This window comes from Rhineura floridana, chromosome 22 (genome assembly GCF_030035675.1).
Source record: "Rhineura floridana isolate rRhiFlo1 chromosome 22, rRhiFlo1.hap2, whole genome shotgun sequence".
NCBI classification, from domain to species: Eukaryota; Metazoa; Chordata; class Lepidosauria; order Squamata; family Rhineuridae; genus Rhineura; species Rhineura floridana.
Genome location: NC_084501.1, coordinates 17,015,669 through 17,029,898, shown reverse-complemented (window position 1 = coordinate 17,029,898; position 14,230 = coordinate 17,015,669). Strand labels below are relative to the sequence as shown.

At 50.0% G+C, this 14,230-nt stretch overlaps 1 protein-coding gene across 2 annotated transcripts in view; it reads left to right on the top strand.

The window, feature by feature from the left end:
* Nucleotides 1-868: 868 nt before the first annotated feature.
* Nucleotides 869-14,230, top strand: part of CRTC2 (CREB regulated transcription coactivator 2) — a 36,729-nt gene continuing 23,367 nt past the window's right edge. The window contains exons 1-2 of one of the 2 annotated variants that reach the window (XM_061606858.1): nt 869-1,296; nt 13,000-13,101. In XM_061606858.1, coding sequence (XP_061462842.1) covers nt 1,096-1,296; nt 13,000-13,101 — 303 coding nt within the window. In that variant the 5' untranslated portion in view covers nt 869-1,095. Of the gene's footprint in view, nt 1,297-1,478; nt 1,522-12,999; nt 13,102-14,230 lie in introns of those variants that run through there. The other variant, XM_061606859.1, reaches the window with a different exon arrangement.

Here is a 14,230-nt window from a genome sequence, read left to right as displayed (position 1 = left end):
CAAGGTAATTGCAACTCCAAAAGTCACACTGCTATCAAGCTGGGAAAGAAGGCAGGAGGCCCTAAAGCGCAGTGGCTCCCTACAGAAGCTGCTATTGACCAACAGAACATTCTGTTTTATATAACACACACTTTTTTTTACAAGAGCGACTTTTAAAGTATCTTTGTGAGTCACCAGAGAACTTTTGTTTATAGTATAATAAAAAAACCCTCCAAAATCCACAGTTGGGCAATATCTCTATTACAACCCAAAGTACAAAATTTAATCTAGATATTTTATTTTTTCTTTATCTTACCCCCCACCTCCTTCCTGTAACATCTTGTCTGATGGAAGAGCATCTAGAGCATGCAAAAGCTTGCCCCTACCCTGTGCCATTTTGGTGGGGCCTAAGAAAGCTTATTGCCCCCCCCCCGGTGGATTCAGGTTAAGTAAATATTTAGAATTGTCTGTTAGGATTCTACTTTATACTGCAAAACTCTTGGTTTATTGGCTGGGGCTTAAGGGGGAGGGAACTCGAATGATTTAAAGGGGAAAGGCACTCTGTACATGCTCAGAGGCACGGCCTTGTTGGTGTTTTGTTCCCAGAGCCGAGCATTGTGATGATTTATTTATTTTTATTATTTGTTTATTACATTTATATCTCGCCCTCCCAGTAGGAGAGGGATCCCAGTTGCCTCCGTTGTCCGGGGAGGTTTCAATCCCCCCCAATGCGGGGTAGAGAGCCCTGGCCTGCGGCTACAAGTGGGACCCGCGCGGTGCACGGCGGGAGAGGTAGTCTTTTCAGCTGCTACATGGGGCGGCACCTTCCAAGCGAGCGGACTACGCTTCCCGTCGTCCCTTGCCACGGAGTGTTTTTTCCCCTCCCTTCTCCTCGGCCTCGCTGAGCACGCCGGAAGCCGTAGTCTCCCCGCCTCCCCTCAGCTGCGCGGGTTCCATGTCGGCGGCGGAGGTAAACAAACTCGCTTTCCCGTCGTGCTCCGCGGCCAAGGCTGAGCGCGGAGGAGGAGGCGGAGGGAAGGCCGCGGCCCCGCCGCTCCTCTCACGGGCCAGGGGAGTGTTGTGAGGCGGCGGTGGCGGTGGCGGCGGCGGACCAAGATGGCGGCGTCGGGCTCCGGGGCCGCTGCGGGAGCCGGACCGGGCTCCTCCTCCTCGGGCGGCGGCAGTGCTGCGTCCTCGGCCGCAGCGGCGGCGTCCAACCCGCGCAAGTTCAGCGAGAAGATCGCCCTCCAGAAGCAGCGGCAGGCCGAGGAGACGGCCGCCTTCGAGGAGGTGATGATGGAGCTGGGCACCACACGGGTAAGGAGGCGGGGAAGGGAAAAGGGGAAAGGGCCGCCGCCGCCGCGCCTCCTCCGTCCGCCCTTCAGGGGGCGCTGCGGAGGAATGGGGGAGCCGACTTCCGGTGAGGGGCAGATATACGGGGGATTGTGACATCCGGTTTGCAGAGGAGTGGGGTGGGGGAGCCAATGGCTGAGCTCCAATGGCTTGGAGAGGAAGGGTGATGATTGGTTAAGGCGGACGGAGGTCTTGCAGGGAAGGAGGGAGGGGGCATACTGTCCCCTAAAGAGGAGGGGGATGATGTTGAGTCCTGGAGGGTGGCAAGTGTCTGTGTGGGCTGGGGTTTGGGGGGGCTTGTTTTGGGGTCATGGAGGGTCATGTGGGGAGGGGGGCTGAGAGGAGTTCAGGAGCAGCCTCATTGAGGGGGGGCTATAAGGGTCTAAACTAGGGGGGCACTGCCTTGAGGGTGTGGGTGAAGGAATGGCTGTATGTGTGCCTTGGGATAGAGTCATAACTGGGTGCATTTGTTGGGGGCGTTAAGGAACAGCAGGAGTGTAGATGGAAGCTCTATGCCTGGGATGGCAATGTTATTACTGTTAGTTTTGTATACGGTTCATATGCTGAAATAAGGGGGGATCTTGTTTTGGGGTTACGGGGCGTCTCCGAGGAGGGTACTTTGGAGCCTTAGGATGCAAATGGGGGAGTCTTATTTGGGGGTAAGGGTGGATTGCTGGGAAAGGTGCTTGTAAACCTTTTCTGTCAGGGTGGGGAGAGTGTACTTTTAAGGGTTAGGGTTTAAAATGGGGGCACTGTGTTGCGATGGGGAATGTCTTGAGAGCAGGGTGAAGGGAAATGGGGCCCCGGGGAAGAGGGTGCTGAGGGCTGGGCGTTAAGGAAGAAGTTTAGTAAAATAAGAAAGTGGCTGGAAGCCGTAGGTTCCCAAACTGTGGTCTGTTGAGCTTCATTCCAGTGGTGTGCGGCATCACCTGTGTTAAACATCCAGAGTGATTTTTAATTGGATCTTTATTGCATCTTTTATTTCTTACATGTTTTTTGTATTTATTTATAATAAATTGTTTGTAGCCATAGGCTGTTACAACAGAAAAACCGTATACATTGACACATTGTAAAATAATCATCCTGAATTAAATTGAATTAAAATTTCAAGCAAATTAATTTTATCAACTATTCCCAGAATAAGAGGCTCTCAGTTTCTTTGCCGCTAAAGCAAAGTTTGCAATAGAAATTATCATGTGTGGCTGTGTAGCAGATAATAACAAAATCAAAGTCTGAGACTTATTGTCGTTATTATTATTCGCTGGGATCAGTGGTGATAAAAATTTTGCTCGTGGGGAAGAAAATAGAGGGCAATCGAGCATATAATGAATTAGGTCTTCTGGCACTCTACATCCTGCTATGCATAGCCTTTCGGCATATGGGATACCAAGGTATCGACCATACAGATAGTTCGAGGGCATCACCTGAAATCGTAATTCGATATAAGCTCTTCTGAGGGGGGCGCTTGTTAGAACATCTAGGTAGGGAGGCCATGTATGATTAGGTTTAATATGGGTAAACCATTTGGAAAAATGGGAGGTGGCAATCACCGCGGTATCTTGTTGTGCGTCACTATCATAGATTTGGTTAGACAGAGCCTTTGAATTAAAACTGGCGAGCAGAGAAGGGGTCAGAAGATACTGAATGCCCAGGGCATAAAATTTTTTTGCCCAACCCCCTTTTTCTAGCTGAACCTCCCAGCAGAGTTTGGCCAGTGAGGATGGATTGGCCTCCGAGAATTTTTTCCATAAGCGTAAAAACGCTAGGTCGGCTCTGGCCATTAAGGAGGGAGAGTTAAGTTCTATTCTCATATGGGCCGCCGGCGTGCCTTTGGGTAAGCCTAAGATTTGCTTAAAGAAGGTGTTTCGAATAGGTTCTAGGGCTGACCGTAGAGAAGGGCCCCAGATCTCACACCCATACATGATTTTTGGAAGAATTTTTGATATATAAAGTTTGGACATGGGTCTCATCAGTTGGCTGCCCTTGGAGTAAAAAGATTTCTTCAAGAGGCCGAGGGCCTTGAGGGCTACAAGTTTAATATGGGCCAACTGTTGAGCCCATGACAATTTGTTGTTAATATATATACCCAAATATTTGAAAGTGTGGACCTGTTCTATTGTATGCCCATTTAAGCGCCAGATGGATTTAACTTTACTATACTTTCCGCAAATCATTATTTTAGTTTTTGAGTAGTTAATATGAAGACATTGAGCGGCACAGTATGTCTGGAATTGTGAGAGCATTCGTTTAAAGCCTAGTCTATTTTATTGTGTTACAGCTTGAATACTATGCACCGTGAATTGTGATACGGAAGAACACAGTCTGAGAAATAAAAACAACAACAAAAAGACAGTAAAAAAACCAGGCAGCGTTTAGTGGAGTGCATGGCAATTGCTACAACAGCCAGAAAAATCATTTCCAAGACCCTGAGCAATTTTCAAGTGGTGCATGGGGGGGAAAGGTTGGGAGCCACTGCATTGCGATGTAAATGGGTTGTGAGGCCAAACAAGGTCGTAGGGATTGGGGGGGGGGTGTCAGTGGGGGGAGGGTAGTCAGGGAGGAGGCAGCTTACGGAGGAGCTCTGGAGGAAGAGGATGGTTTTCCCAAAAACATTTCCCCCTCCACGGACCCCTTGACAATTTCTCAGGGTCTTGGCGGACACCTTAATGATTTTTCAGCCCGTTGCTGCCATGGTCATTCCATAGAATTCAAGTTGTAATGCAATAGAGTGCAATATAGAAGAAATAAAAGGAGGAATAAGAAAGCAATTAAAAATCAATATGGATATTCCGTGTGATGGGTATGTTGCCTCCCATCTTCAGCCACAAAACCACAGGCCTGAATGACGCTTGTGGGACACTGGTGGTCTACGGACAACAGTTTGGGAACCCCTCCTTAGGATGTGAGGGGAGGAAAATAATAATACTTTAATTATAATGTGGTTATTATAGTAATAGTAACAATAGTAGTAGTAAGTAATAGTAATGGATTCCTACTGGCAGGAAGGGCAGGGTATAAATGCAATAACAAATTAAAAAAGGAACATAAGTCACGATAAACATTTCTATCCCACTCTTCCTTCCAGAAGGAGCCCAGGGTGGCCAGGCCTCCTTGTCCATGGGAGGGCAATGTCTTGAGGCTTGGCTGATGCTGAATAAGGTCATTGGCGTCTTCTCTAGGGTTATTTGGATTTTGCCCTTGGGGGTGGGGAATTTGCACCAGGAGATGCAAGTGTAGGGGGGTAGCCACGTAGGGGGCTTTCTGGCAGAGAGTTTTCAGGGGTGGGGTTCCCCCCTTTTTGAGATCGATGTTAGATCTGATGAGACCATTGTGGGGTGCCCTCCTTAGGGAAGGGTGTTAACGAGGATGATTGGAACGCTCAGGTAAGGAAAGAGGTGGATGAGGGAGAAGGAAAGAATGGGGAGACTTGCACCTGATTGGGTAATGGCTTGGAGCACACTATGGGGGAAGACTGGGGGGAATGTAATGGTGTTGGTGGGCTTGATGGGGGCCTGAGTGTGGGTGTCGGTGCACATTCTCCTGGAATACTGGAATCAACTGTGGCTGTTGATGAGCACCAGTGCAGATCTTCCCCGTAGATAGGCTACACTGGTCTGCGTAAGATGGGCTTGGGATATAAAGAGTGCATAAATGCGTCAGCTGGGCGCTGCTGTTGGTGAAGGAGTGAGAGCGCCAGATCTCACCAGTGTGGAGAGAACAAGGCTGCAGGCTGAAAACGGATTTCATGCCGGTGTCTCTGTGTGATTTGGAAATATCGCCTCTATTTGCTGTGTTTACACCCAAATGTACTTGGCTGAATGCGTCAAAAGGAGCTCTTGGCGCAGGGAGTGGAGGCCCTCTGGCCCCCCAGACAGAATTGGACTCCCAACTCCCATCAGTGCCAGTCCGGCCAATGGACAGGGTTGATGGGAGTTGGGACTCCAGCAACATCTGGAAGGCCACAGGTTCTCCGTACCTGCTCTAATACGGACCCTCTTTGCTTGATTCTCCTACTGTTGTTTTGGGTTTGTAATGGGGAGGAAAGAGGCTCACTTGGCCCTGGGCAACCTTCGCTGTCTGTCTTGCAGAGGTCATTGGTCGCCTTGTTCTGTTTTCTCCCTTCGCCTGCTTGATTCTCTCCCTGTAGTCACGATCATGTTTGAAATGTGGTGAACATCTGGAGATGTAACCGGCTAGGAAATATTATTTCAGCAATTGGCATTTAATAAAGGACGGGGGAAGCCTTGCTTTGAATGACGCTGGGGACGGCAGGGGAGTACACTGTTCATGGCATCTTCCCTCTTGCCTCTGATAATCTTCCTGCAGAGACAAAATGTTGGGTAGACCCCCCCTCTTTCCCCCTCTCTTCCAGCAGATCTGGAACAATCTCCCACGGGAAAGAGGGGGAAAGTTTGCTCCCCGGAGATGGTTTAAAATTAGATTGGGCAAAGGATGAGAAAATGTACAAACAACAGCCTGGCCTGGATGGGGGGGGGCACTCAAGTCGGATGGTGTTGTGTCCACAAGTTGACTTGATATCACCTGTCAAAGTTGGGCTGAGCTGGAGAATCGACCCAGAGCGCGCGTTATCCATCCCACCATCTGTGCGGCCTTGGAGATTTGAAAGGAGCAGGCAGGAAGTACTCCTCTGCTGACCAGCAAAGGCCAGGCTCTCCCTATTAGATCACGCCTGCATAACCAAGAGCCTTCGTACTCTTGGATCTGGGGTAGATAGCTGGGGTTCCTGCGTTGGGCCACAAGGTTTTGGAATCCACTGAGTCTCTCAACCTCTGGACAGGTGTGGGGCAGAAACGAAAAACTCCTTGTCTGCATCACCTGGGAATTCATTAACATGCCCAGTTATGCTTGGGAATAATAATTTACATTGGGTTACATCCAGCTTACTTAGGGTTACTTATAGTAGACCCTACCTAAAGTCTAAAGGTAATCATGCTGGTTGATTTCATCGGGTCTGCTCTGAGTAGGACCAACATTGGATACAACCAATAGTTTTTTGTAACAACATCCCATGTATATGTGAAGCCTGTTTGGTGGCTTCTTTTCCCGGACCACATTTGTGTGAGTGGAAATGGTGTTATTAGGAAAGCGTATATGTGTCAGGGGGAATTTGTAAGCTTGGACCCGGAAGAGACTTCCTTTCCCCCAAGGAACAGTGGAAGTTCAGCGGCGTCCCCTGCCGTAAAGGATCCACCAGTGCCTTTGGGACATCAGTGACTTTTACGTTAAACCCTCTTCGATCCTGTTAGAGCTCTTTGGATGCTAGCAAACCAGAAAATGAGACAAAACTCTTCTGTGCTTTAAAATGCCTGGAAGCAAAGGGGTCAAGAATAATCATGGGTCTCCGGACCTGTGCAGCAACCAGTGTAGTGACACCATAGGGTATGGTTAGGGAATGTATGGCCTTCTGGACTACAGTGTCCAGGGACTTGGACCTGGTGCTCAATGGGGACAACTGCCCCTAAAAGACCAGGTCCGCAGCCTCGGGTTCATTCTTGACTCCCAACTGTCCATGGAAGCTCAGGTTTCGGCTGTGAGCCGGGCAGCGCTGTGTCAACTCCATCTGATACAGAGGCTACGCCCCTACTTTCCCAGTCATCTGCTCCCATCGGTGGTACATGCCCTGGTCTCCTCTCGCCTTGACTACTGTAATGCGCTCTATGTAGGGCTACCCTTGAAAACAGTCCGGAAGCTGCAACTGGTACAGAATGCGGCGGCGCGCCTGATTAAAGGCAATCGCCGGCGAGATCACGTAACTCCAGTGCTCAAAGAGTTGCATTGGCTACCAGTTGCTTGCCAGGCCCAATTCAAGGTGTTGGTTTTGACCTTTAAATCCCTACACGGTTTCGGCCCAGCCTATCTGAAGGAGCGCCTCCAGCATTACCAGCCTCAAAAGACCTTCTCTCTATCCCACCAGTCAAAACAGCTAGGCTGGTGAGGACTAGAGAAAGGGCTTTTTCATTTGTGGCCCCCACCCTATGGAACTCCCTTCCAAATGATCTCCGCCAGGCCCCCTCTACAATGAGTTTCCGCCGGGCTGTGAAGACCTGGCTCTTCAGGCAGGCCTTTGGGGTGGGCTAGATTTTAACATCATTGCTTTTAGATTTTAATGTTATTGTATTGATGTGTCATATTGTGCTATTTTGCTTATTTTGTACGTCTCCCAGAGTGACTGGTTAGCCAGCCAGATGGGCGACTAAGAAATCCAATAAATAATAAATAAATAATAATACAACTCCCATCACCCCTGATCTTGGGCATGCTGGAGTCGACAGGAGTTAACAGTCCAATAGTTTCTCCCCATCCGTGTGATAGGGGAAGTGTTCTCGCAAGATGTAGGGACGGCCACCAGTTTGGATGGCTTCAGAAAAGCTTTAGACAAATCCATGGCTATATTCTATGTCCGTTATTGAAGGTGGTATGTTTCGGAGTGCCATTTGCTGGGAATCGCAAGCGGGGAGAGTTGCTGTTGCTCTCTGGTCCTGTTTGTGAGCTTCCCAGAGGCATCTGGCTGGTTGCTGTGTGAACAGGATTTTGGACTGGATGAGCCTTTGCCTTGATCCAGTCGGGCATTTTAGGGTTATATGGCTTCCCACGTTTACCTGAGTGTTTTACCCATGTGGGACATGGCAGCTCCGTGAACTAGATTTGCTATAATAAGTCTATGTAAGTTACTGACCTATAACAACATGTCTTGCGTTAGGCCTTTGTGCCAAATCAGGTGGCAAACAAGTCCCAACTACATCTAAGTTTACAAAAGCTTTCCCTTCTTGGTCGCCTGGGAGGAGATATGTGCTCATCCCAGGTGACCAGGCAAAGGACTATTCACAAGCCTGCCTTGATCATGGATCCTTTTCACGCTTTCCGCTTGCCAAACCTAAAAACAAAACAAACAAACAAAAAGAACCTTGGGGTCTAGAAACTTGAAGCTGGCACGTAAGAACTGGCAATATTTTCTCAGCACTGTGCATATTGTTCCTAAAACTCAAGTGTGTTCCCTAAAGAGGATGTGGATAACTGGGAATCGAAAACCCTTTTCCAGTTTTGTGTGAGACCATGAGGTCTAGTGATTTTATTTTCACATGTAACGTGAAATCTCCTTTCCTTTGCGGAGTCTGACTTCTGAATCTCCTGCCACGTCCAGATTCGAAGAGAAAGGTGATGCCACCTCATTGCTTTGGCGAGCCCTTCGGTCCCCTCGGGATGGTGTTGATGCGTTACCCTTTTTGTGCAACAAATGGAGATGGGGGTCTGCAGGCTGGTTAGGCTGTGAATTCTGTGCCTTGAGGGGACAGGCTCAGGCGTTTCCTCCAAACCAGTCCTTCCAGAAGGGTTTGTGGTGTGTGTGATTCCCTAGGTAGATAAAGCAAGGCGGGGATCAGTCCTCAGGGCTCCAAAAGCAATCTGTTCAGCAGCGAAACTGGGCGGGTGCCAGTTAACCAGTACTGTTAACTCCAGTGAACTTTCAAGACTGGCCTAAACACTTGAATGTTGTGCCAGGAAAGGGGTCCCTGTTTCAATTTGCCTCTGCCTTGCTGGATGAGGGGCGGGTTTATGGCACAGATAAGATTTGCGTCGTGACGTGCGGAGAACTTTGACCAGGTACGTGCGGGCTCTTAAAAGCTAACCTAGAGCAGCTTTGAGGGCTGTAGAGCGTGATCCTCCTCAGGAACATAGGACATTGCTTTGTACTGAATTGGACCCATCGCTCTATCTAGTTCAGTTTTTGTCTACCCTAGGAACGCTCTCGGATGTCGCTAGACCATAACTCCCATGATCATCAGGGGTGGGGACCTCTAGATGTTATTGGACTACAGCTCTCATCAACCCCAGCAAATATGGCCAATGTCCAGGGCTGATGGGAGTTGTAGTTCAGCGACATCTGGAAGGCCGCAGGTTCCTCGTAACTGCATTATCACCATCATCCCTGACTGTTGGTCACACCGGCTGGGGCTGGTGGGAGTGGTGAGTCCCAACATCATCATCATCTGGATGGCCACAGGTTCCCCTTTCTGCGTCTGCGCTAGGTATGGCGACCCTTTGGACATCCAGGTGTTGTTGAACTGCAAATCCCATCCCATGCTCAACCTGAGGGAGGTTTGAGGGGAGGGCCTTTTTCGATTGTGATGTGCTCTCCCCAGCGAGATCCACCGGGCACCTTCACTAACGTCCTTTTGGTGCCATGTATAAACTTCTGTCTCCTTCCAGCCATTTTGATTTATGATGATTCTGCTGGCTATTAATGGTATGGCTTTGCGGTGGAAGTTTTATTGGGTCTGTTTTATAGGTTCCTGCATGGCTTTTGTTGGAACGTCCTTGAGTTTTATGTTGTGCTTCACCTTAGAGGGAGTGCCAGCCATTGGCTGTGTGGGTGGCTGCTGGGAGTTGTAGCTCAGCTACATCTGGCCACAGGTATGCTGCCTGAAGGCTCTTAAAAACGGTTAAGTTGCTTGGAGATGTTTGCATGGCAAATGACAAATAAATTGAATGACCAATAACAATGACAGTGTGCTTTACAACACTTTTCTGTAACTGATTCCGTCACCTCCTGCAGCAGCCTTCAGTCTTTCCAGACCTGGCACCCACCTTTTAACCCAACCATGCACTTGGAGAGCCAGACCTTAGTTTTGATCACATATTCGTATGGCGACAGAGCAGCTGCTGTGACCCATCTTGAATTAAATTGTTGGCCTGGTCCTGGGTCCCAGGCCAACGGCCTAGCGGGTGTTTCCATTCCGGCCTGAGATATACGGTCTGGCTTGGGGGGTGGGGAACCTTTTTGCCCCCAGAGGCCAGATCTTTATCTGGCCACAGCCCCACGGGCCAACTTTCACGGGTGGGCGGAGCAACCCGACGGCCAGTCACATGATGTCATGACATCACGTGATTGACAGGTAGGTTTCCATATTTTATTTATTATTAAATTCACACCCCACCTTTCCTCAAGGTGGTGTACAAACATGGTTCTTCTCTATCCTTCCCCCCCCAGTATTTTATCCTCACAGCAACCCTGTTGAGTAGGTCAGGCTGAGAGGCACTGACTGTCCCAAGGTCACACCCAGTGAGAGCTTCACAGCCAGGCGGGGATTTGAACCCTGGTCTCCCAGGTCCCAGCCTGACGCTCTAACCACTATACCACACTGCCTGCCCTGCTCACCTGTCAAAATCTTTTGGCCTTTGCGATCCTGATGCTGGAAGTGAAACTGAGCCACACTGAGAGGGAGAAGCTGTTCCCGTTGAATGGAAACGGCGTCCGCCTCCTTGAGAGAGGCACGCTCCCAGCAAAAGAGCAACCCATTTTAAGCTAGCTTCCAGTTCCTTTTGAAGCCTTGCCCTTATCCGACGTTGAGTATAGGGTAGGTGGGTGGGTCTTCCCCCAAACAGCCTTGGTGGGCCAAGTCTCACCTGTGGGCTGGAGGTTTCCTCAGTCCTCTTCTACAAGTGCAAAACGGGCCTGCATCATTCTAGTTTGCCTCTTCCGCTTCCCTGACGAGTCAGTCTCGGGCCTTAGCCTAAGTGATGCAAATTGGGGGCATCTTTGACTCCTTGCTTTGCCTTGGTGCTCCTGCAGATTCGGGACTCTCCCTGCACAAGGGAATGTGGTGGTGGTGGGGGGTGTAGATGGCCAACATGATAAATGCAGGCAGGCGGGGTAGCGTGTGGGAGGGGGAAGAGAGAAGAGGCAGGAATGAGTCACGTAATTCTTGCAAAGCTCCCGCTCCTGTTAAGCCTCCGTAATTGGCCTGGTACTTTGCAGTCTCATCTGCGTTCATCAGATCATCTGCAGTAGGCTGGCTTTTACCGGGGGGGGGGGGCTGCTTCTGGTATGGTGTGTTGTGGCCCAATGGGTGATCCAGGGGGCTCCCTGTTTGAGCCTCGCCTCTGTCAGGTGTCACTAAGTTTAGCAGGGGCGGGGGTGCCATTGGCCCCCCATGTGTCACTGGACGCCCCAGCTCCTATCGCCCCTCACCATTGGCTATGCTGGCTGGAGACGATCAGGGGAGGTGTGTTGGGAGTCTTAGCAACATCTGGAGGGCCACGGATTCCCCCAGTTCTCCCTTACAGCAGATGTTGGCCATGCTTTTCTGGGGCTGATGGGAGTTGTGGTTCGGCAGTGTCTGGGGATCCGGAGGTTCCACCCACCTGCCTTCCAGGGTTGTCGGGTGCTTGTGTTTTGGCTTGAGAGTTTGGCCACAGCGGGGTTTGGAACTTTTTCAAAGGGCGCTCTGAATCCGGCCTTAGGGCAGGCATGGGAGAATTTATAAATGGAAAGAGGCTTTGTGTGTCAGTGTGGTTTTTGTACCACCCGTAGTCCGAGGAGTATGTCACGTGGTCTTCCCCTGCATCTTATCCTTTTCACAACAATCCTTTGAGGTAGGTTAGCCTGAAAGGGTGATTTGCCCAGGGACACCCAGTGACCTTTGGGGATTGATCCAAGCTCCTCCCTAATGGTCCCAACTGGTACTCCAGGAATGAGGGATGCTGTTGCCCTCCAGATGTTGCTGCACTCCATCTCCCACCAGCCCCAGCCAGAACGGCCAGTGGTCCAGGATGATGGGAGCCATAGTCTGTCAACAGCTGGAGGGCCACAGGTTCCCTACCCCTGTCCTGGGCACATGCCCCAACCTATCAGGGAGCACAAATGAAATGCACTTTATAAGTGTAAAGCAGGGATGGGAATCCTGTGGCCCTCCAGAAGTTGCTGGACTCCAGCTCCCATCAGCCCTAGCCAGCATGGACCAATGGTCAGGAATGATGGGAGCTGGAGTCCAGCAGCTTCTGGAGGGCCACAAGTTCCCTAGCCCTGCCCTAGGCGCATGCCACAACCAATCAGGGATCACATATTAAATGCACTTACAAAGGTGTAAAGTAGAGATGGGGAGCCTCTGGCCCTCCGGGTGTGGCTGGACTCCAACTCCCATCAGCCCCAGCCAGGAATGATGGGAGATGGCGTCCAGCAACATCTGAAGGGAGCCCCACGTTGCCTTACCGTCGTATTAACCCTTTACATGTTCAGTGCCGCGAGCCATAACAATCCTGCAGCCTGTGTGGATTCTGCAGGATTGAGACATTTGCGCCTGGTGCTTTGGCCTCAACCTTCTCTTGTCTGCTGTTTGAAGCAAACATTCTCCCCCTGGGATCTTCATTTTTGACCTTCATTCACTTTTAACATGCTTTTCTGCTCTTGGGTGCCAAAAAGCAGCTTATGGGTTGAGAAAAAGGGTGCCCCGGCATCTGGTCTTTAATAAGTGTACTGCCTTTGGACATGGAGGCTCCATAAAGCCACTGTAAAATTTGTGTTTCTTATTATGCACACTTGTTTTTAAAACTATAATTCAATAATTTTACAATGTCGGCTGTTTTTGCAACGTCCGTTTTTACTGCTTCTTTTAAAAGAATGTTTTAGATACACCTCTTAGAGAGATTGTTCTTTTCTTTAAAAAAAAATTCAGCGGAATATAAGTCTTACTGGACAGAAATAAAGGCTTACATCCAAAGTTAGACCTGCCTAGAGTAGAGTCATTGAAATTAACGGGAAGTGGTGACTTTTAGTGTGTTTACTCTGAGTAAAACTTAGGTAGACGCAACCCCCAAATAAATGATTTATTCTCTCACCTACATGTGTTTAATTTTTAATTTTTGCTTCAGTTGCAGGCCCAGAAGCTACGTTTGGCGCATAGCCGGGGCCCATACTACAGTGGCTCATTGCCCAACGTCAACCAGATCGGGAGCGGTGCCGCTGAGTTTCAGGTAACTGGGACCCAACCCTTGCAAAGGCCCTGGGAAGCTCCTATCCCCCTCGAACGTCTCCCACGGCAGTAGTTTCTTTCCTGAATTGGGATTCTCTTCCGCGATGGGGCGAAGGCGAGCTTTTCTATAACCTCAGGCAAACAGGGGCAGAATTAGGTCTGGGTGTCTCTCCCTCCCTTAAAAAAAAGTTACCCTGTGTCTTTAATAGCAGGGTGCCAGGTGGAAACCCAACAGGTGTTGTTTCCCCATCGCTATGCTAGGCAAAGCTTAACCTGTTGAATTTCTGGTCTCGGCAGCTGTATTAAGCTACACAACCCCAGTGAGGTGGATCTGATTTTCCTGTGGTGTCCAATGGGGGTAACAGAAAGGGTTTTTTGCGGGGGGGGGATTTAGATCAGTCCTAGAGTTGTTGCATTGCTAAATTGCCATCCTGGCTTATATATATGTGTGCGTTGTATGTCCTCCCCCACATCTCCAGGTTGCGGGGAATGGTCTCTCACCTTGAATCCAGGCTTGTGCGCGTGGGGTGGAAATACTTGACATTCCGAGGGGGTTAGCATTGTAAACGTTCGTGTGCCAGCCCCGTTAGAACATCCGATAAACTTCATAAACCAGCAGGGAGCTTGTTTGTGGCTGTTTGTGTGCGGGCTCTGCGAGTGCGTGGGTGTGTGGGATTTCCCCCAGCGAGCCCCTCTCGGTGAGGGTTGGGCCACCCAGGGTTGCTGCGTTTGTGTGCTTGCGTGCGTGTGGTTTGCACTTCCCTGTTGCTGCAAAGAGTGAGCCGCTCTATGCACGAGGAAGGCGCCATTAGAGTGGGCGGGGGGTGGGGGCTAAACAGCCTTCTGTCCCCACCTGCCCCCTCAACTGATCCTAGCCTCTAAGAACAAGGAGGCTGCCTTAACCTGAATCGGACCCGACATCTTCGGGCAGGCCTGGGGGGAGAGATTCTTGCCTGAAACACTGGAGAGCTGCTGGCTGTACTAGAGGGACCAACAGTCTGACTCAGTGTGGTACTGCTTCCTGTGTTGTCCTGTGAACGCAAGGACTTTCACCTGCGTGACGGGAGTTCGTTTCCTTAATTGTCAGAGTCAGGATGCCTCTGAACGCCAGTTGCTGGGAACTGAGGGAG